A 21,981-nucleotide genomic window follows, 5' to 3' on the forward strand; every position below is an offset into this window, starting at 1 on the left:
CCTCTCTATATATCTGAATTTCCAATTAAAAATAAGTCTTGGGCCCGGCGGTGTGGCCTAGCAGCTAAAGTCTTCACCTTGAACGCCCCGGGATCCCATATAGGCACCGGTTCTAATCCCAGCAGCTCCACTTCCCATCCAGCTCCCTGCTTGTGGCCTGGGAAAGCAGTCGAGGACGCCCCAATGCTTTGGGACCGTGCACCCACACGGGAGACCTGGAAGAGGTTCCTGGTTCCCAGCTTCTGATCGGCACAGCACGGGCCGTTGCGCTCACTTGGGGAGTGAATCATCGGACGGAAGATATTCCTCTCTGTCTCTGCTCTCTGTATCTCTGACTTAGTAATAAAAAAATAAATAAATCTTTAAAACAAAAATAAGTCTTAAAAAAAGAAAGAAAAGAAAAAAGAAAAGGAAAGGAAAGGAAAGGAAAGGAGAGGAAAGAGAAGAAAAGAAAAGAGAAAAGAAAAGAAAACACTTTTCTGCGGGTGGGTTTGTGGTGCTCAGCAAGTTGGGCTCTTGCTTGTGGCCCTGGTTCCCAAAGAGTGCGGGTTTACATAATGACTTCTCTGCTTCTGATCCACCACCTTGCTAATGTACCTCAGAAAGCAGCAAAAGATGGCTCAAACTTCAGACACTGTCACCCATAAGGCAGACCCCCAATTCAGTTCTAGGATCCTGATTCCACTAGGACAGGACGAGGCTGTTTGGCCTTTTGGCACTTTAGAAATAGAAAGTAAAAGATCTTGGGGCTGTGCTATCATTTAACAAGCTATTCTTCTGTTTCTTAGAACTGGCATCACACAAGGGCATAAATTTGCATCCCAGCTGCTTCATTTTACAAGCTAGCTGGCTGCCTGTGGTCTGGGAAACCAACACAAGATGGCACAATGCTTTGGGAAGCTGCACCCACGTGGAAGCCCTGGAAGCTCCTGGCTCCAGGCTTCAGATTAGCTAAACTGCAGCCATTGCAGCCACTTGGGGAGTGAATCAGCAAGTGGAAGTTCTTTTCCTGGCTCTCCTTCAATGTGTTAATACGATCTGCCTTTCCAATAAAAATAAAATCCCTTGGGCCTGGCGCCGTGGCCTAACGGTTAAAGTTCTTGCCATAAACGCGCTGGTATCCCATATGGACGCTGGTTCTAATCCCAGCGGCCCCGCTTCCCATCCAGCTTCCTGCTTGTGGCCTGGGAAATCAGTTGATGATGGACCAAAGCTTTGGGACCCTGCACCCACGTGGGAGAATGGGAAAAAGCTCCTGGCTCCTGGCTTCAGATCAGCTCAGCTATAGCCTTTAGGCTGCTTGGGGAGTGAATCATTAGACGGAAGATCTTCCTCTCTGTCTTTCCTCCTCTCTGTATTTCCAATAAAAATAAACAAATATTTAAAAAAGAGAGGGAGAGAGAAAGTAGAAGATATTTTTCTGTCACTGTGTTTCAAATAAATAAATAAATCTCTTAAAAACAAACAGGCCTGACGTGGACTCCTTGCCTTGAACATGCCAGGATCCCATATGGGTGCCGGTTCTAATACTAGCAGCCCTGCTTCCCATCCAGCTCCCTGTCTGTAGCCTTGGAAAGCACTCAAGGACAGCCCAAATCCTTGGGACCCTGCACTCGCCTGAAAAACCCGGAAGAGCTCCTGTTTCCTGGCTTCAGATCGGCACAGCACCGGCTATTGTGGCCGCTTGGGGAGTGAACCATTGGATTGAAGATCTTTCTGTCTCTCCTCTCTGTATATCTGACTTTGCAGTAAAAATAAATCTTTTTTTTTTTTTTTTTTAATTCCTGATCAATCCAGGGTAATGGACGTCGTGGGTGCTGAGCACCAGTGAAGGTGATGAGAGGTAGCACGCTCTCAGAGAGCAAGGCAGCTCTACTATCACCATCTCTCTAGCCCTTAAACTCTGCCCTGTTAGCCCCACTGCCTTATCTGTATTCATTAAATCATCCCCACAACCAGATTTGCAAATACAAGCACAGTGTTCCCTGAGCTCCACTAGCCAATTAGGAGCTACAGGTGTGGGAGCGGATTTTGATAACCTCTGTAGACAGCTGCTGCTAGGTTACCACTACCTGACTGCATGCGCAGTGGGGGCAGGCTTGCCACTGAGCCTCAAAAGCATCAGAACAGAACTGAGTTACAAAACTCTTAGTGTCCACTGGAGAATCGCTTCATTTCAACAGTAACACCCGCACACTTGGTGCTGGCTATCTTTGACTGTAAAAATTGAGAGTAGGTAAAAGGTTGGTCTCTGCTACAACTGATTCACACTAAAGAGTAACAATTAAAAATTTTATTTATTTGCTTTTTTAAAGATTTATTTATTTTTATTGCAAAGGCAGATATATACAGAGGAGGAGAGACAGAGAGGAAGGTCTTCCACCCAATGGTTCACTCCCCAAGCGGCTGTAATGGCTAGCGCTGAGCTGATCCGAAGCCAGGAGCCCTTCCAGGCCTCCCACACGGGTACAAGGTCCAATAACTTTTTGCTGTCTTCAACTGTTTCCCAGACCACAAGCAGAGAACTGGATGGGAAGCAGGTCGGCTGGGATTAGAGCCTGTGCCAATATGGGATTCCGGTGCATTGAGGGTGAGGACTTTAACCACTACGCTACTACGCCGGGCCCAATTTTTATTTATTTGAAAGGCAGAATTACACAGAGTGACACAGAGATAAATATTCCACCTGTTGGTTCACTCCACACGTGGCCACAACAGACAGTACTAGGTCAGCCCAAAGCCAGGAACTAGGAAATTCCTCAGGGTCTCTAACACGGGTACAGCAGTCCAAGGACTTGGGCCATCCTTTGCTGCTTTCCCAGGCTACAAACAGGGAGCTGGAAGGCAAGAGAACAGCCAAGACATAAACTGACATCCATGTGGAATGCCAATGCTGAGGAAGAAGGTTATCATGTTAAACCACTGCACCAGGCCCTAAATACCTTCCTTATAAAATATTTTAAACATAATTAAGTATCAATAATGTGAACTGTCCCTGGGCCTGCCTGGACTCCTGAGGCTGCTGCCCTCTGGTGAGTACACCTAGAGGGGAAGGCTACAGCGCAAAGCAGGGCAGGGCCTGAGGCCAAGCAACACCCTCATTGCCTGGTGGATGGGATTGGGGAGGGGCACCACCTTGGCCTTGGGGGTTGAAACTTCCTGCAGCCTCCCAGCTGCTGGGGAGTGCCAGGCCAGGGTGTCTTCATGCTCAGATCCCTGACTCCAGCCACCACGTGTACCTGGTGAGCTGTGGCCAGGCCTGGGCTCCACGGGCTGCTTCCTTTGGGGTGAGTACACCAAGGGAGGAAGTTTCAGGGGCTGGGTGGGACTGGGGCCCACCTAGCACCCTCATTCAGTGGTGGATGGGATTGGGGAGGGGCGCAACCTTGGGCCTGCCTGGGCTTCCTTGGTGCCAGGCTCTGCCTACTGGCCGCCCAACCAGGAGCTCTGGGGTTTTGATTCTTGGAATAGCTGCTAAGGTAGCTCCATGTTGAACCCACTGTGCCTCTGAGGTTTGAATCAATCCTAAAGATTCCCAATGACAGTAACTTTTCCTTTCAAGAACTTGTAATCACTGAACAATGCTGACCACCGAACACCAGTCCATGCAAACCCTAAGACTCGGGGCTTGTCCAGCAGGATCATATCCGATTACCTGACATGATGATAGATCAGGAGATGGGTCACATCAGACAGGGCCATGACATTAACTAGCACTCAAGAACCATATCTGGGGGTAGATTCTGTGGGGGATGTGTGGGCCAAAACCTGTGGAAATTCTAGCCCCACTGGTTAGCTCAAGAGTTGGGGTGGTAATAGACTAAGCTAGTTGTGACCAAGGAGCCTGCCATCAATCACAGGTAAAGGAACCAACAACAATCCAGACTGGTCAAGGCAGCAGCACCCAAATGTGCATCCTGAATAGGTGTGGGGTGGGCCGGGCTGCAATGTTCACCAGCTCATACAAGGCCAAATGGAAGGCCAGACTACGCCGGACACTGGCCTAAAACCCAATCGCATGTATGAGAACTGGGTCTGGGAGTGGATCAAATGCAGGAACTTGGGAAACTCCCCTGGCAAGTCACAGCTCCCCCTGGTGAACATGTGGTCCAGACCTGGGGGTCAGACAGGCTGGACAAAGTAGCTCCAACAGCTGGCCAATGTGTCAATTGGTAATGGAACAGGGTGTACCGGGCAGGACTGAGCAAACCTTAGCCCACAAGCAAAACTAGAAACCAGGATGCAGCACAGGTCATGCTGAGCTAGGCTCTTGCACCTACTGGTCTGCATGAGCCAGGGGATGCTAAGCCACAGAGTCTAAGGCAGGGGTCGGGACAGGTGAGGGGCTGAGCCGGGCTGAGCCAAGCTGAGTTAGAGCAACCCCTGGCATGCATGTGATCTATGGCTGGCAACAGGCCCGGTTGGGAGGTAAGGGGACACCCTAGCTGGGCTGAGGTTCCCAATGAGGGGCACGGGGGCTGGAATGGGTCTGCGTTCTGATCAGGAAACGGTTGTAGTCTCCCTTGGCACAAGTATGGACTGGGACTGGATGCACCGAGCTGGGCCAGACCCCAACACCGTCTGGTGTCCTGGAGGACCAGGGTAGCTGTGGGACGGTCTAGGCTAGGTCTCAACCCCTACAAAACCATATGTGAGCTGTATATGGGCATGAAAGAGCCATGGCACTGGGGGCTGAAACATCCAACAACAAGAACCAGTGTGGGTTGAAGGCCACTAAGGAAAAGCCACTGTTCCTGCTAGGACAGGAGGTAAACTGAGTAGGGCTGGCTCATGGACCCCCTGGTATGCACGAAATCTGGCATCGGGAGAGGTGCTGATGGAGGAGCCTGGGCAACTCCTCTGGCAGGACACAGACCCGGCAGGTAAGCTCAAGAAGCATGATAGGATACAGCCCAGAACAGGCCATGGAAAGTTACCCACTGGCATACACTTGGCATGGGTTGGAGGCAGACCAGGCTGAATCAGTTCATGTCATCCACTGACAAATCTGAGCATCAGAACAGAGTGTGGGTCAAGCCAGGCTCGGTTGCAACAAAAACCAGTACACAATACGGAATGCCAAGGTGAGGTTGCCTGTACCGGATGTGACCACAGTGCCCAACCAGCACACGTGAGAACCAGGAAGGGAGGGGGCGGAGCCATCAGGGGGAATAAAGAGGGTTCCCTTGCTGGACAGCTACTCCCACTGGAGAGCGTGAGCTGGGACAGGAGCAGACCAGACTAAGCAGGGTTACAACACCTGTGTGCCTCATGTGGACTTGATCAGGGAAAAGCCAGGCTTGGCTGATTGATCCTATTGGTGCAAACAAAATTAGAGTGGGTGAGGGTTGTTTGGGCTTAGCTGCAGCATCAGCTGGCAGAGGCTGGCACTGGGGGCTAATTCTGTCAAGTCAAACCACAGAACCACCTGGAGAGTGCATAATCCGGGAGTGGGAAAGGCCTGGGAGGGAAATAGTGGGCTCCTCCCTCTTGGGTTACCACTCCCACGCGAGGGCACAAAAAATAGGACAGTGGCTGGGGTGGCTAGACAGAGAGGCACCCAGCAACATCCATGAGAGCTGGATAGTTGAGCTGGTTAGACGGAACTAAGCTTCAATACTCATTGACATGTACGAGAGCCGAATGGGTTGTGGGACAGACTGGACTAGTCTGCTACACAGACTGGCAAACCAGGGTAGGGGGCGGGCCTGGTGGGGGTTATTGTGGATTGCTCTGACTAGGCTGCAGCTCCCACTGGTTTATGTGAGGGTCGAGTATGTGCTGGGCAGAACCAGGCTGGACTGTAACACCCATTGGTTCCACTGGAAGTTGGGGCTGAAAACAAAACCAACCCAGCAACTGCAACCACCAACTGATTGGGGCGAAGGACTGTGCCCTGTACTTGCTAGTTCATACAAGAATCTGGTCTGGGAACACCTCAGGCAAAGTTTCTTTGGGGATCTCCCCAATCAAAATGCCGGACCAGAATCCTAACCAAGAAAACACAGAAGACAGAACAAGCCAATCAACTACCTCTGGTATATATTGGCAGTGAAATACTGGGCAAACAGAGACTCTATGATGGACTATGTCAATCAGTGGATTCTTCAATGACCTCATCATGCTTGGAGTGGTGAGATTGGCTCCTGGCTTAGGATCAGCTCAGCTTTGGCTGCTGCGGCCACTCAGGGAGTGAATCAGCCAAGGAAAGATCTTTTTCTCTGTAAATCTGACTTTCCAATATAAACAAATAAATAAATGATTTTTTAAAGATCTTATTTTTATTATAAAGTCAGACACACAGAGAGGAAAATCTTCCACTCAGTGATTCACTCCCTAAGTGGCCAGAACAGCTGCAGCTGCACCAATCTGAAGTCAAGAGCTGGGAACCTCCTCCAGGTCTCCCATGGGGGTAGAGGGTCCCAAGGCTTTGGGACATCCTCGACTGCTTTCCCAGGCCAAAAGCAGGGAGCTGGATGGGAAGCGGGGCTGCTAAGGTATGAACCGGTGCTCATATGGGATCCCGGCATGTGCAAGGTGAGGACTTCAGCTGCTAGGCTACCATGCCAGGTTCGTATTTCAAAATTTTCCACTAAAATAAACATTAGTTTCATTTATCAAACTTTTTCAAAGTAAAATTTATTGGGCCCAACTCAGTAGCCTATTGTGGTTTAAGTCCTCACCCTGCTCACGTCGGCATCCCTTATAGGCGCCATTTCATATCCCAGCTGCTGCTCTTCCCATGCAGCTCCTTGCTTGTGTCCTCAGAGGGATGGCCCAAGGTCCTGGGACCCTGCACATGTGTGGCAGACATAGAGGGGGCTCCTGGCTCCTGGCTTCAGATTGGCTTAGCTCTGGCCATTGTAGGTACTTGGGCAGTGAACCTGAAGAAGATCTTTCTGTATATCTGCCTTTCCATTAAAAATAAATAAATGTTAAAAAAAGTAAGTTTTACTTATTTGAAAGGCAGAGTTATAAACACATAGAGAGAGGATGAGACAGACCTTCACCCACTGGTTCATCCCACCAAATGGAAACAACAGCCAGAGCTCGGCCAATCTGAAGCCAAGAGCTTCTTCCAGGCCTCCCATGGGGGTGCAAGGGACTAAGTACCTCAGTTTTCCTGGAACTGGTGTAGCAGGAACTTAAACTGCCATATGAAATGCTGGTTCCACAGGCAGTGACTGAACTTGCTGTACCACGGTCCAGCCCATCCTTAAATTGACACAGGCCAAAATAAATGTCTGATGCAACGTAGTGTTACTCAAATACGTACATCTTGAACTGAGTCATACACACATCAGAAAGAGGACTGGGCAATAAAAAATACAAGCGTGACTTCATACCTACACCTCCATATTCCCAATAGCCTTCTGTGGTGGAACTCAACTTTGGTCAGCTGATTCTTGACCTTGAATAAAATAACATACTCTGGGGCGAGAGTATAGACAGGTGGCGCTATGGGGTGGGAAGCCATCATTCAATGGGTTGTCAGTTTGTGTCCTGGCTACTCCACTTCTGATCCAGTTCCCAGATTTTGGCCTGGGAAGGCAGTGTAAGTTGCACGATTGTTTATGCCCCTAACATCTATGTATGTGATTCACATGAATCTTTGGCTGCCTTCTGGCAAAGTGCTGGTTGTTGCTGTTGTCTGGCGAACCGTCTTAGACTGATCTTTCTCTCTCCCTCTCTGACCTTCACAATGAAGAAATCTTAGCTGGTTCCCGGCATCGGATCGGCGCAGCACTGGCTGTTGCGGTCACTTGGGGAGTGAATCATCGGATGGAAGATCTTCCTCTGTCTCTCCTCCTATGTGTATATCTGACTTTACAATAAAAATAAATAAATCTTTAAAAAAAAGGAAAGAGGGCCTGGCGGCGTGGCCTAGCGGCTAACATTCTCGCCTTGAACACACCGGGATCCCATATGGGCACTGGTTCTAATCCCGGCAGCTCCACTTCCCATCCAGCTCCCTGATTGTGGCCTGGGAAAGCAGTTGAGGACGGCCCAGTGCATTGGGACACTGCACCCGCGTGGGAGACCCGGAAGAGGTTCCTGGTTCCCGGCTCCGGATCGGCGCAGCACCGGCCGTTGCGCTCACTTGGGGAGTGAATCATCGGACGGAAGATCTTCCTCTCTGTCTCTCCTCTCTGTTATCTGACTTTGTAATAAAAATCAATAAATCTTAAAAAAAAAAATTTATGGGGTGCAGGGAGCAGCACAATGGCTTAGCAGCTAAATCCTTATCTGAAATATGCCGGGATGCCATATATGTGCCAGTTTGTGTCCAAGATGTTCCACTTCCCATCCAGCTCCCTGCTTTGCCCTGGGTAAGCAGCAGAAGACAGCCCAAAGCCTTGGGACCCTGCAACCATGTGAGAGATCCAGAGGAAGCTCTTGGCTCCTGGCTTTGGATCAGCTAAGCTCTGCTCTAGCCATTTGGGGAGTGAACCAGCGGATGGAAGGTCTTTCTATCTTTCTGTCTTGCCTTCTCTCTCTGTATATCTGCCTTTCCAATAAAAATAAATCTTTGGGCAAGGCACAATAGCATAGTGGTAAAAGTCTTGAACTTGCCGGGATCCCATATGGGTGCCAGTTCTAATGCCGGCAGCTCCACTTCCCATCCAGCTCCCTGCTTGTGGCCTGGGAAAGCAGTCAAAGGTGACCCAAAGCCTTGGGATCCTTCACCCGCTTTGGGAGACCTGGAAGAGCTCCTGGCTCCTGGCTTCAGAATGGCCCACTCCAGCCATTGCAGCCGCTTGAGGAGTGAATCCTTGGATGGAAGACATTCCTCTCTGTCTCACCTCCTCTCTCTCTCTCTCTCTCTCTCTCTCTCTCTCTCTATATATATATATATATATATATATATATCTTCCTTTCCAATAAAAATAAATAAACCTTTAAAAAAATCTTTAAAAAATGATACCCAATGTGAAAACAGTGAGTGAATATATCTCAGGCCTCTCCCTACAGTTTAATGACAAGTTGCTTCCATACTGATTCATCGTAATGTACCACTTGCTCAATGTATTGTCAAGAGTCAGGACGCCTGTGGAAGACTTCTCCTAATTTGAACAACCGCAGGTGGAAAGTTAAAGACGCCAAACAGCTTTCTAATGTGTTTGGCGCCAAAACATCCACACCTTCAAGGAACTAACAAAACACACAAAAAATTGGAAGGTAATTTAGTGTAAAGGATCCACTGTTTCTTATTATTTAGCACAGCAAGAAAGGTTTCCCATAAATTCTACACCTTCACAGTTTTGTTTTGTTTTCCCTCGAATTTTTTCCCCCCACACACTTACTTCTCATTCAGTTATGGGGGTGGCTGGAGAGAGACTCAGAGGATGGAAAGTGAGTTGAGTTGGTGATAACCCAAGAAGGGGTTAGCCACTTACCCCAGAGATTTAACGAGAAGGGGTCGCAGGTTGTCACAGGTTGCTGCACTGCCAGTGAGAAGACAGCCGTGAGCCTCGGGTCCCCTTGTGCACTAGTCAACAGTCCCCCTCACCTACACACGGGATACATATTTGGTACTCAACAAATCTTCTCTGAACCAGAATCCCGCAGCTACGCGCCCCCTCTCGCTCCCCCCATGACCTCTCCAAAGCTTCACAATCGAACCCAAAGAGTTGACAAAGTCCCGAGGAGCTCTGAAGAGAGACCGGGGGTGCGAGGTGGCGGACATGGAGGACGCACCCTCTGAACTCCTGGGGGACGTGAGCCCCAGGGACTCAGCAGGCCAGGGCTTCCAGCAGACGGCGGCAGGCCGCGGAGCCACAGCCTCCCACCCGGGGGCGCTAAGAGATGGGGGTGCGGCGGGTTGTCCTCGCACCCCGAAGTTGGTACCTGCCAAGCTGCCGGCCAGACAGTGGCTCGGGACTCTCATTCCGGGGGAGGCCGGGGCCTGAGGGCCGGCCAGCCGCGCGTCCTGGCTGAGGGTTCCGCGCTCGGAACGGGTCACGGCTCCCTCACGCCCTCAGAAGCTGCCGGCTCCAAGGCTCAGAGCGTTTCGTCCCCGGCACCGCGCGAATCGTCGCACTCGATTCGACTGGCGCTGCTCAGGGCTCCCGTTGCCAATCAGGCCATCAACTCCTGTCCCAAACCCAGCAACGGATCCTCTCCCGGCGCCGCCATCGCTACTGTTTGTTTTCATCCGCTTCGCTGGAGGCGGGGGGCGCTGGGGGGTTAGGAAGAGGCCTATGGGGGAAATCCAACTGACTAACCTCAGCCGCACTTTCTTTACACCACGGATGCCTCACTTCCGTCTTTTTCTCCCTGAACATCGCTCTAAACGTAATTTAAGTTCCGTATTACTCCATCTTGCTCAAATTTCCGAGAGTCTCAAAAGAAAAGAAGAGGTCTTGAAGGAGTAAGGCCGTTGGGGCCGTGTGTGGAATGTGCGGCGGCGAAGCGCAGGTCGCAGCAGTTGCGGACGCGGCGGGGGGAGGGCGCTGACGTGGAGGGGGCGGGGCCGTGCTGCGCGCCGGGGCGGCCTGTGCTCCGGTGGGCGCTTCTCGAACACTGTCGGACCGCGGCGAGGCGTCGGGGTTGGCTGCTAACCCGGCAGCCGCGGACAGGTGGGTGAGCGGCCACGGTGGCTTACTGTGTCCGCCGCACTTGGGTCTGTGTGTTTAAGGCGCCGTTTCCAAGTGGCAGAGTCGCGGCCCCCAACCGCTCTTCTTTTCTAACTTCCCTACTTCTTAGACCCCAGCTTTACGATTTGGATAAACTGGAGTAAATTTAAAAAATAAAAAGTGTTTATGGCGGGCAATGGCTGTCCTCCAAGCGGGGTCAGGATCTGGTTGCGTTTTGTTTTTTGCCTTCTCCTCTTCCTCGTCCCTTGTCAGACTGGTTTGAGCTCCCGAGCTCCCCACCCCTTTGGTTATCTTCCAGGATAGCCAGGATCAGGTCTTTTGGATGTTGTGAAGAATTAATTATACCACCACGTCCATTCTGTCCATAGCTGAAATGCTAGGCTTTCAGTGAGCCACCAACATAACAATTCCCATTATTCTGTAAACCGGAGTGAGCCTGTTTGGCAGCCATGAGTTAGTGTAGAAAATCCTAAGAAATACAATGCCAAAAGCAATGGAGAGTGTCTTTCAGAGTGCTTTTGGAGTCACTGAGTCCTTGGAATATCTTGTATAGACGTCTAATGTGTTTTTTTTTTTCTTTTAACCTTTACAGCAAGAAGTTTATGCTTACCAAAATCATTTAACCGATGTCTAACTACCTTCAGTACTTTCTGGTAGCAACCTCTGCCTGCAGCAAAAGTAGCAGAGAGGAGAAACCCCACTCAGGTGTACCATGGCTATACCCATCACAGTGCTTGACTGTGACCTGCTGCTGTACGGCCGAGGCCACCGGACGTTGGACCGTTTTAAGCTGGATGATGTGACGGACGAATACCTGCTGTCCATGTACGGCTTTCCTCGGCAGTTCATCTACTACCTCGTGGAGCTCTTGGGAGCCAGTCTTTCTAGACCAACTCAGCGATCCCGGGCTATTAGCCCAGAGACCCAGATCCTTGCAGCCCTGGGCTTTTACACCTCGGGTTCCTTCCAGACTCGAATGGGAGATGCAATTGGAATCAGTCAGGCCTCCATGAGTCGCTGCGTGGCCAATGTCACAGAGGCGCTGGTGGAGAGGGCCTCGCAGTTCATCCACTTCCCAGTGGATGAACGCTCTGTGCAAGCCCTGAAGGATGAGTTCTATGGCTTGGCAGGGATGCCAGGTGTCCTAGGGGTAGTGGACTGTCTCCATGTGGCCATCAAGGCCCCCAATGCCGAAGACCTCTCCTACGTGAATCGCAAAGGCCTGCACTCTTTAAACTGCCTGATAGTGTGTGACGTCAGAGGGGCACTGATGACCGTGGAGACCAACTGGCCCGGCAGTTTGCAGGACCATGCTGTGCTGCAGCAGTCTTCACTGAATACTCTGTTTAAAGCTGGGATGCCCAAAGATAGCTGGCTGCTTGGTAAGTCGGCAGGCATTCCTCTCATGCAGCTGTAGAAAAGTCACAGAGCAGTCTGGAATACAGTTGTCTCAATGCTTTCACTTTTTTTTTTTTCTCTCTCCAAATGATTTTATTTATTTAAAAGGCAGAGCCATTGAGAGAGGCAGAGACAGCAATAGAGAGCAAGCTTCCATATGAGAATTCATTCTCCAAATAGCTATAACATCCACGCCTTGGCCAGGCAGGAACCAAGAGCTTCATCTGGGTCTCCCACATGGATACAGAGGTCCAAGGATTTGAACAATCTTCCCTTGCATTCGCATGTGCCCCAGCAGAGAGCCAAACACTCAGGAATTAAACTGGTAACCATATGGGATGCCAGAGCAGTAAATGGTACCCCAACCCACTACACCACACACCTGCCCCCCTTTTCACTTTCTTTGTGGGATCCCTTGTGAGAACCCTGTGAGTCTTAATTTATGAGAAGGCAACTTTTAAAACTTGGAAACATCGTTATTTGAACCCACTTCTTCACCAATTCTTGGAATTTCTTAGAAGTATATATGTGTCTAGATATACAAAACAAAATCACATACAGGAGTTTGCATTTGACGGTTCAATGGCTAAGTCCTCACCTTACAAGCACCAACATCCCATATGGTCACCAGTTCATGTCTGGGCTGCCCCACTTCCCATCTAGCTCCCTGCTTGTGGCCTGGGAAAGAAGTACAGCATGGTCCAACACCATTAAGGCAAAAACAGTCCCCGTAAATACAGCCAAAACTACAGAACTGGTTAAATACAGGACCTACATACAGTTGAACCTGTTTTTCCTGAAAGCCTTATGTGTTTTCTTCAAAGGCAGAATGATGGACAAGGAGAGTTAAACAGGTCTTCCATCTCATAGTTTCCTCCTGAAATATGTCCAATATTCAGGCATGGTCAGGCCAAAGCCAGGAGCCTGGAATCCCATGGCAATCTCCCAGATGGCTGACAGGAGCCCAAGTCCTTAGTCTGTCCTCCTCTGCTTCCCACATGCAATAGCAAGAAGCTGGATTTATTTAGGTGGAGTAGCCAGGGCATGAACTGGCATGCCAGAATGGCATGTAGGTGCCCCAAGCTGCAGCGTAATGTGCACAGCACTTCCTGAGACTTAAAGTGTTTTGGTTTGGCTTGGTTTTCATTTTGTTTTTTTTTTTTTGTTTGAGATTAATTTGTAGTATCTGAAAATAACATCAACAAGGGCTGGCTTTGTAATGTAGTATGCAAAGCTACGGCCTATAGCGCCAGCATCCCATTTGGGCACCAGTTCGAGGCCTGGATGCTCCACTTCCAATCCAACTCCCTGCTGATGCACCTGAGAAAGCAGCAGAGGATTGATGAAGTCTCTGGTCCCCCACAGCGTGCGGACCTTCCTGCCTCCCCATGTCACTGTCGCCTTCTGCCCTCCCTGCTCTGGCCGTGGGCTGTCCATGCTATTTCCAACATCCAGGCTTATAGAGTCACTTCTTGAATGACCTTGGCAAAGCTCCCACACCAACTAGGGGATACTTCTAAAATCTCTTGGGGATCCCCACTGTCCGTAATTCTACAAAGCTCCCCATCCAAAAACAAAAGAAGGGAGAAATAACGTAAAAATTCTACCCTAAGCATATACCGCCTCTATAAAAAAAAAACACCAAAGTTTCTTAGGGCTCAGCATAGTGGAATAGCGGCTAAGGCCGTCACCTTCAACGCACTGGGGTCCCTATGGGCGTGGGTTCATAATCCTCTCTGTCTCTCATCTCTGTATATCTCACTTTGCAATAATAAATAATAATAATAATATCTTTTAAAAAATGATTCCTATTTGCAAATGAGAGTAAAGATTGCCTGGAATGATGATTCTTGTAGAAATTCACTTCACCAGTTTTTCCCAAGTCCTGTTAGACTGTGTGGCTTTAGTGATATGGGTAGGACAAGAGGCCGGTTCATGTAAGGTGGAGCATACAGCTGTGAGAAATTTAGTTGTCAGTGGTAAACCCCTGGAGCCTGGGAGATTTGTTCGCAACATTGCTATTCTTTTTTTTTTTTTTAAAGATTTATTTATTTTATTACAAAGTCAGATACACAGAGAGGAGGAGAGACAGAGAGGAAGATCTTCCGTCCGATGATTCACTCACCAAGTGAGCCACAACGGCCGGTGCGTGCCGATCCGAAGCCGGGAATCTGGAACCTCCTCCAGGTCTCCCACACGGGTGCAGTGTCCCAATGCATTGGGCCGTCCTCGACCGCTTTCCCAGGCCACAAGCAGGGAGCTGGATGGGAAGTGGAGCTGCTGGGATTAGAACCGGCACCCATATGGGATCCCAGGGCTTTCAAGGTGAGGACTTTAGCCGCTAGGCCACGCCGCCGGGCCCAACATTGCTATTCTTAATGTGAGGCACAGCATGTTATAAATAATTGGACATGACAGATGAAAAATGCATGAAGGATTAGAAGTCCTTTCTTTGTAGGCCACAGATCATTTCTGCACTACACCAGGATATAGCATAGAATTTAACCTGCAGTAAATGCTCCGAAAACATTTAACATCCTTCCATGAACTGGTCCGACTGGTTAGAGATTGCCACCGGAGTGCCCTGTGTCATACCTTGGAGCATACTGATGTTTACCATTGCTCTACATGACTGAGCTTTTATTTTCATCCTGTCATGTACTTTAACTATTTTTTTCTTACTTATTTTGAACTGTTTTTTTAATATTTATTTATTTTTATTGGAGAGGCAGAGAGACCTTTTATCCACTCGTTCACTCCTGAAATGGCCAGAACTGAGCCAATCCAAAGCCAGGAGCTTCTTCTGGCTCTCCCACATGAGTGCAGGGACCCAAGGACTTCAACCATCCTCCATTACTCTCCCAGGCCACAAATAAGGAACTGAATCAGAAGTGGATCAGCTGGGACAAGAACCATTGCTCCTGTATCTAATAGCATCATTGGCAAGTGACAGAATTACCCACTGTGCCATAACACCCACCCGCAGTAACTGCTTGTACAGCTATCAGAATGCCTGGGTCCCAGCTGACTCCTCCGTGAATCTTCACAATTTGGTACCCTCAATATAAAGGCAGCCTATCAGCTCCAGCTGTTGCCAATTGGGAAGTGAATCGATGGACCAAAGATCTTCCTCTCTGTCTCTCTATCTGACTGTCCAATAAAAATAAATTAAAAAAAAAAAAAGCCTAGGGCCCAGTGTGGTAGCCTAACAGCTAGGGTCCTCGTCTTAAATGCACTGAGATCCCATATGGGCACCAGTTCTGATCATGGCGGCCCTACTTCCCATCCAGCTCCCCGCTTGTGGCCTGGGAAGGCAGTTGGGGAATGCCCAAAGTCTTGGGAGCCTGCACCTGCGTGGGAGACCTGGAGAAAGTTCCTGGCTATTGGCTTCGAATCAGTGCAGCTCCAGCCATTGTGCTTGCTTGAGGAGTGAATCATTGGAAGGCAGTTCTCTCTGTCTCTCCTCTCTGTATCTGACTTTCCAAAAATAAAATCTTTTTTAAAAAGCCTATACTTACTGACATTTAAAATTTGTCAGGAAATATTGTATGCATTTTACATGAATTGTCTAACTTAATAGTTATAAAAGCTCTTCAGAATTAAGTCTCAATATAACTGACATTTTTACTACAGAAGAAACAGTTGTATAAAGTTGACATCACTGTGTGACATTAACTTTTTAAGCCGGATGATATTAGGCCTTGGTATGTTTGGTAAATACATCATTTATTAAGGATGTCAAGTCATGTGGCAGGTATCAATTTTCTTTTCCTACCCACATTGGGATGCCAGGTTCAGTTAAAATTATGCTGTTAGAGAAGTTTCTTTGCATTATTTACATAGTTGAAAATCAGTAAAAACTCTGGCGAATTTTTTGTGCTTTTCTTTAAGAAAAGCTTTATTTCGGCTGGCGCAATAGCGTAGTGGTTAATGTCCTCACCTTGAACGTGCCAGGATCCAATATCGGCACCAGTTCTAAACCCGGCAGCCCACTTCCCATCCAGTTCCCTGCTTGTGGCCTGGGAAAGCAGTCGAGGATGGCCCCGAAGCCTTGGGATTCTGCACCCATGTGGGATACTCAGAAGAGCTCCTGTTTCCAGACTGGGTCGGCACAGCTCCAGCCTTTGCGGCCACTTGCGGAGTGAACCATCAGACGGATCTTCCTCTCTGTCTCTCCTCCTCTCTGTATATCTGCCGTTCCAATAAAAATAGATAAATCTTTTTTTTAAAAAAAAAAAAAAAAGAAGGGCTTGGCGGTGTGGCCTAGCAGCTAAAGTCCTCACCTTGAAAGCCCCAGGATCCCATATGGGCGCTGGTTCTAATCCCGGCAGCTCCACTTCCCATCCAGCTCCCTGCTTGTGGCCTGGGAAAGCAGTCGAGGATGGCCCAAAGCTTTGGGACACTGCACCCCTGTGGGAGACCCAGAAGAGGTTCCTGGTTCCCGGCTCCGGATCGGCACAGCACCGGCCTGTTGCGGCTCACTTGGGGAGTGAATCATCGGATGGAAAATCTTCCTCTCTGTATATCCGGATTTCCAATAATAATAAAATCTTAAAAAAAAAAAAAAAAAGAAAAGCTTTTTTTATTTTATTGGAAAGGCAGATCTGCAAAGAGAAGGAGCTTCCATCCACTGGTTCACTCCCCAAGGGGCCACAGTCGCCAGCAGTGGCTAGAGCTGAGCCAGTCTGAAGCCAGGAGACAGGAGCAGCTTCTTGGTCTCCCATGCAGGTGCAGGGTCCCAAGGTTTTGGGCCATTCTCTACTGCTTTCCCAGCCCACAAGCAGGAAGCTGTATGGGAAGTAGAGCAGGTGGGAGACAAACTGGTACCCATTTAGAATCCCGGTGCATGCAAAGAGAGGATTTAGTCACTATACTATCATGCCAGGCCCTTTTGTGCTTTTCTAATTCTCTAAGAATACTGTGGAAACGGGGGAGATGGCACTTGCAACAAATGTTGAATGAGGCTAGTTTTAATTTTGGATGATACGCAACCTCCTACCTAAGTCAGGAGGCTGTATCCCTGGAATTTGAGTCCCCTAGCACCCTGTGTTCTAGTGTGAACTTCTTAGAAGGTCTATCTGAGTTCTAACAAGAAAGTCAATGTGAAGATCTCTGATTAGTGTCATTTTTCAGTTATTTTTAAGGTTAAAGAGTCATATGGGTAATTTTTTTTTAAGTTTATGTATTTTTATTGAAAAGGTAGGTTTACAGAGAGAAGGAGAGACAGAGAGACCTTTAATCCACTGGTTCACATCACCCAGCGCTGAGCCAGTCCAAAGCCAGGAGTCAAGAGTTTGCTTCTGGTCTCTCATACAGATGGGGGTCCCAAAGCTTTCTACTGCTTTCTCAGGCCACAAGTAGGGAGCTGAATGGAAAGTGGAACAGCCAGGACACAAACCGGCATCCGTATTGGATCCTGGCCCATGCAAGGTGAGGATTTAGCCGCTGAGCCATTGCACTGAGGCTTCTCATTGTATCCTTTAAAAATTTTTATTTTATATTAAAAGAGTTACAGAGAGAGATAGGAATCTTCAGTCTGCTAATTCACTCCCTGAGTGGCCATAATGACCGGGGCTGAACCAGGTCACAGGCAGGAGCCAGGAACTTCTTCTTGGTCTCCTACTTGGGTGGCAGGGGGCCCAAGCACTTGGGTCAACTTTAACTGCTTTCCCAGGTGCATTTAGCAGGGAGCTGGATTGGAGGAGGAGCACCCAAAATTCAAACCAGCACCCTTACGTGATGGCAGCACCAGAGGCAGCAGCCTTTCCCCCTATACTGCAGTGTCAACCTCCATTAATTTTATCTTAGAAACATCATCTGATATGTGGAACAGTCCTAGTTTTTTAAAAGAGATTTATTTCTTGATTTATTTGGAAGGTAGCGTTAGAGAGAGATCATCTATCCACTGGCTTGCTGTCCAAATGACCCAATGGCTGGTGCTATGCCAGCCTGAAGCCAGGAGCTCAGAGCTTCTTCCAGGCCTTGGACATAGATGAAGGGGTCCAAGCGTTTGGGTCATCTTCCACTGCTTTCCCAGGCTCATTAGCAGAGTACCCAGTACTCTAACTAGTGCCCATATGGGATGCATTGCAGGTGGCAGCTTAACTGTGCCACAAGGCTGACTCAAATAGTTCATTTTGTCAAGTCTTGAACAGTAGTCCCTCTTGTTTTGTTTGCTTATTTTTAGTGTATTTCCAGCTTCCTATTCTTACTCTCATCTTTCCATCCCTTCAGATGGCATTACCTGACTTCCCCTCTAGCTATTCCTGCTCTTGTAAACATTCATTCTAGGGTGAGGGTTTTTTTTTTTTTTTTGTCTCTTGAGCTCTTGGCCTGGTCCTGTTAAGTCGCTTTGGGTAAAATCTGCCAGAATGTCTCGTGGCTCAGTGATCATAAAAGCCGTGGTAATCTGTTTAGCAATTCTGATCCTAATTCCTGCCACCCCCCCCCCCCGGCTGTTTCCCTCCGGCGCTTGGCTGACGACCAGCTGATGCCGACAGAGCATTTCACAAGAAGCCTGTCCCTGCGCTAGCTGGTCCCTGCATGTCTCCCCCCAGCACAAGCTCCTGCCATTTCTCAGGGAGGCTTTCACAGGAGTGCAGGATTTCCATGTCTGGACTTCCTCTTAGCTTGTTTACCTTATTATTTACAGCCTTGCACCATTATTTTATGACTGTGAGTCTGACATATCATGCAGTGACTAATTGGCTTCCTTCGCCTGCTTTCTGAAACTTGTGGCTGACATACATTTTGATCCTCTCATCTGCAAAGTGAGTTCCATATCTCACTTGGCAGAGTTGGGATTGGATAATGGGAGAGATTATTTTGGAAGTGCTAGCACAGTTCCTTACCATAGTAGGTGCTCGATGAGTCATCGCTATCGTTTTTCCTAGTGTTTACAGCATCAGTTTCCTAAATTCAGTTTTTAGTTGGGATGAGTTCAATTAAAAGGACAGCTTATACTTAGAAGAAAAAAAAGTCAGCTAAATATAAATGTTAAAAGTTTTCTGAGACTTCTTAGTTATTTACAGCTAATCTAGTTTCTGAAATGCGAGCTCCTAAAAGAAAGGAATCCCATATGTTTGCACCAGTGCCTAGACTGGCCGAACAGTCTGGAACTATTTACCAAAATGGAGGGTGGTCAGAAGCACAGTGATTGGACATGGAGGTGCTCCAGAGCCTAATTGTCTCAGATTTCTAAGCATTTGTGCCTCTGTGTGAGACATTGTATCTGCCAGACGTGGTGAGTCAGGACAAGTAAACATTATAGAAGCATTGGGTCACTACACCCCAGTGCTGTTTGTTAACACTTCCTGGGGCCATTTGACAAGGAAGTCACTTAAGGTGAGTAGTGTGTGTTATTTTAGTGGAATTGTGATTTCATTTCCTTATCACCGTGTATTAGAATTTGTCTCCTTGCGTTCATGTTCCCCTTAGTAGTGTGAAAGTTTTCTTGTCCGTCTGATACAAAATGTGTGGTCTAGTAACTGATGTCTAGGAAGGCAGAACAGCTGAGTTCTGATCTGCCCCATACATGCTGGGGCTTTAGTGTTCTGAGCCCTGGAGATAAATTGTTACTATCCGTGAAATACTCTGAAGTCTCTATGTTTTGAAACCTGAAATTCTAGGTTTGTTTAAAGATTTATTTTATTTTTGTTTTTAACAATGATTTTATTGCTTGAGTACAGAATCAAATGGATGCCACCATGGCAGAGGCTGTGGATGACTCATACTCCCACTCGTGGGGAGGACCCGCTTGGTCTTGTGGTGTTGAGCCAGCCGGTGAACGTGGCTCTCTATCAGAATCAGACAGTTTGGCATCCTTTGTGTCCCGCTCGAGGTGCTTCCGCCCAGCAGGGCTTTCTTAGTTAAATAATAGAGATCCTCAGGGCGATCAGAAACCAGGCCTTGGGACTTCAGGAGACTCAAGATCTTACTGCCTGTCACGAAACACACTTGAGCAACGCCATGGGTGTCCCTCGGAATCACACTCACCTGGGAGGGAGTCAGTTTATGGCCAGTTTATAAATCTGTTCCTTCACATCGTTGGCCATTGGCTTTGGCCAGGTGGGGACGCTGCAGCTATAGGGTAGGGCCAACTGGGACAGGTCCTTTTTAAATTTATTTTATTTTTATTGGAAACTCAGCCACTAGGCTACCGTACCAGACCCTATTTTATTTTTAAGTTCTATTTCTCTCTCTCTCTCTTTTTTTTTTTTAAAGATTTATTCTTTTTTTTTTTTATTGGAAAGTCAGATATACAGAGAGGAGGAAAGACAGAGAGGAAGATCTTCCATCCAATGATTCACTCCCCAAGTGAGCCGCAATGGCCGGTGCTGTGCCGATCCAAAGCCGGGAACCAGGAACCTCTTCCAGGTCTCCCACACGGGTGCAGTGTCCCAAAGCTTTGGGCCGTCCTTGACTGCCTTCCCAGGCCACAAGCAGGGAGCTGGATGGGAAGTGGAGCTGCTGGGATTAGAACCGGCACCCATATGGGATCCCGGGGCGTTCAAGGCGAGGACTTTAGCTGCTAGGCCACGCCGCCAGACCTATTTTTCCTCTCTTTTATTTTGAAAGGCAGAGAAACAGAAAGGGACAGAGACAGAGTGAGAATGAGATCTCCCATCTGCTGGTTCCTTCACCATAGGCCTGTAACAGGACGGGACGAGACCGAAGCCAGGAGTAAAGGCTTTTCCTAACCAAGACTCAGGATTTCCTACTGGAAATCAGGCTTGCTTTTGCCCCAGCATGTATATCTTGATAATTTTCTGTGTCATTTGGTTCTAGAAGTCGTTGCATTTTCTTGTATTTGTTTTTTAAATGTCACTTTAAATATGTGTTTCTAAATACCACTCCTTGTTTGTTTCCCACTCGTCACCACGTGTGACTGACTTGGGCTTTCGCCCACAGGTGATAGCTCCTTCTCGCTCTGCACCTGGCTCATGACCCCGCTCCACATCCCGGAAACGCCGGCTGAGTATCGCTACAACATGGCCCATTCTGCAACTCACAATGTGGTGGAGAAGACCTTCCGAACCCTCTGCTCCCGGTTCCGCTGTCTGGATGGATCCAAGGGGGCTCTGCAGTACTCTCCGGAGAAATCCAGTCACATCATCTTGGCTTGCTGTGTCCTCCATAACATCTCCTTGGAGCATGGCATGGACATTTGGTCCTCTCCCGCAGCAGGACCCACTGAGCAGCCCCCCGAGGAGGAGTTTGAGCACCTGGAGTCACTGGACTTAGAGGCTGACCGTGTGCGTCATGAGCTGATGCTTGCTCATTTTAGCTAACGTGCTGGCAGGTCAGGATGAGTGAGACTTTGGAGAAGGAGTTGTGACAAGCTGGCCCCTTCGCCACCCTCTCCTGGGCAGTGCCATAACCACCTAACATGACTGAGCATGCAGACGGCTGTCACAAGTTCACATCTAATCTGTATTTTGGAAGGGTTGGCTCTGTGCCAGGTTATCCCGAGTCATTTGCAGAAAAGTTAACTGAAAAGCAGGACAAGAGTCCCCTACCATCCAATCAACTCCAGATCAAGCCCCAGTCCTTTGAAAACTCACTGGTTGCCAACATTGACAGTTGTACCAGCCAAGTCATAGAAAAAAGGAAAATATAAAATAGCCCAAACACTTTTTTAGTTTCAGTTATTTGTTTGCCCCAATTTTCGTAGGTTTTAGTTTTTACACTTCATGGATTTGTTAGAAAACAGTCTTCTGAAGTAAGGCAGTGGCAACGAATCTGGGTTGGCAGCTCTATGTTTGAAAAATCAGTTTTTAAAATAAATATTTGCGAGGCACAGAAACACACAGAAACACTCCTATTTGCTGGCTCACTTCTCAGAGGGCCTGCCACAGCTGGAACTATGCTGGGCCAAAGCCGGGGACTGGAAACTCCACCGAGGTCTCCCATGTGCAGGTACAGGAGGGCAATTACTTGAACCAGCATCACTGCCTCCCAGGAGCCCCATTAGTTGGGCTCAGTA

General features: G+C 48.5%; 2 protein-coding genes and 1 pseudogene across 9 annotated transcripts in view; 1 reads left to right on the top strand and 2 right to left on the bottom strand.

Moving 5' to 3' along the window:
- The window catches only part of ATG13 (autophagy related 13), a 69,405-nt gene extending 59,091 nt beyond the window's left edge, over window positions 1-10,314 (bottom strand). The window contains exons 1-2 of one of the 6 annotated variants that reach the window (XM_036497658.2): window positions 9,850-10,314; window positions 9,399-9,511 (exon numbers count right to left, since the gene is read on the bottom strand). The gene's annotated coding sequence lies outside the window, so the exon portion shown is untranslated. Of the gene's footprint in view, window positions 1-9,398; window positions 9,512-9,624; window positions 9,823-9,849 lie in introns of those variants that run through there. The other 5 variants (XM_036497728.2, XM_058663092.1, XM_058663093.1 and 2 more) reach the window with 5 other exon arrangements.
- HARBI1 (harbinger transposase derived 1) lies at window positions 10,224-21,626 on the top strand. Of its 3 annotated transcripts, none has more exons than XM_058663097.1 (3): window positions 10,224-10,296; window positions 11,191-11,980; window positions 20,907-21,626. In XM_058663097.1, exons 2-3 carry the CDS (start codon window positions 11,311-11,313, stop codon window positions 21,284-21,286), a joined length of 1,050 nt encoding a protein of 349 aa, XP_058519080.1. In that variant the 5' UTR covers window positions 10,224-10,296; window positions 11,191-11,310; the 3' UTR covers window positions 21,287-21,626. The 3 variants fall into 3 exon arrangements, with proteins under 3 accessions (XP_058519080.1, XP_004585413.1, XP_058519079.1); XM_004585356.4 differs by lacking the exon at window positions 10,224-10,296 and adding an exon at window positions 10,365-10,419; XM_058663096.1 differs by lacking the exon at window positions 10,224-10,296 and adding an exon at window positions 10,442-10,506.
- LOC105941833 (small ribosomal subunit protein uS15-like) lies at window positions 19,687-20,795 on the bottom strand (annotated as a pseudogene).
- Window positions 21,627-21,981: the final 355 nt, after the last annotated feature.

Source organism: Ochotona princeps, chromosome 4 (assembly GCF_030435755.1).
Source record: "Ochotona princeps isolate mOchPri1 chromosome 4, mOchPri1.hap1, whole genome shotgun sequence".
NCBI classification, from domain to species: Eukaryota; Metazoa; Chordata; class Mammalia; order Lagomorpha; family Ochotonidae; genus Ochotona; species Ochotona princeps.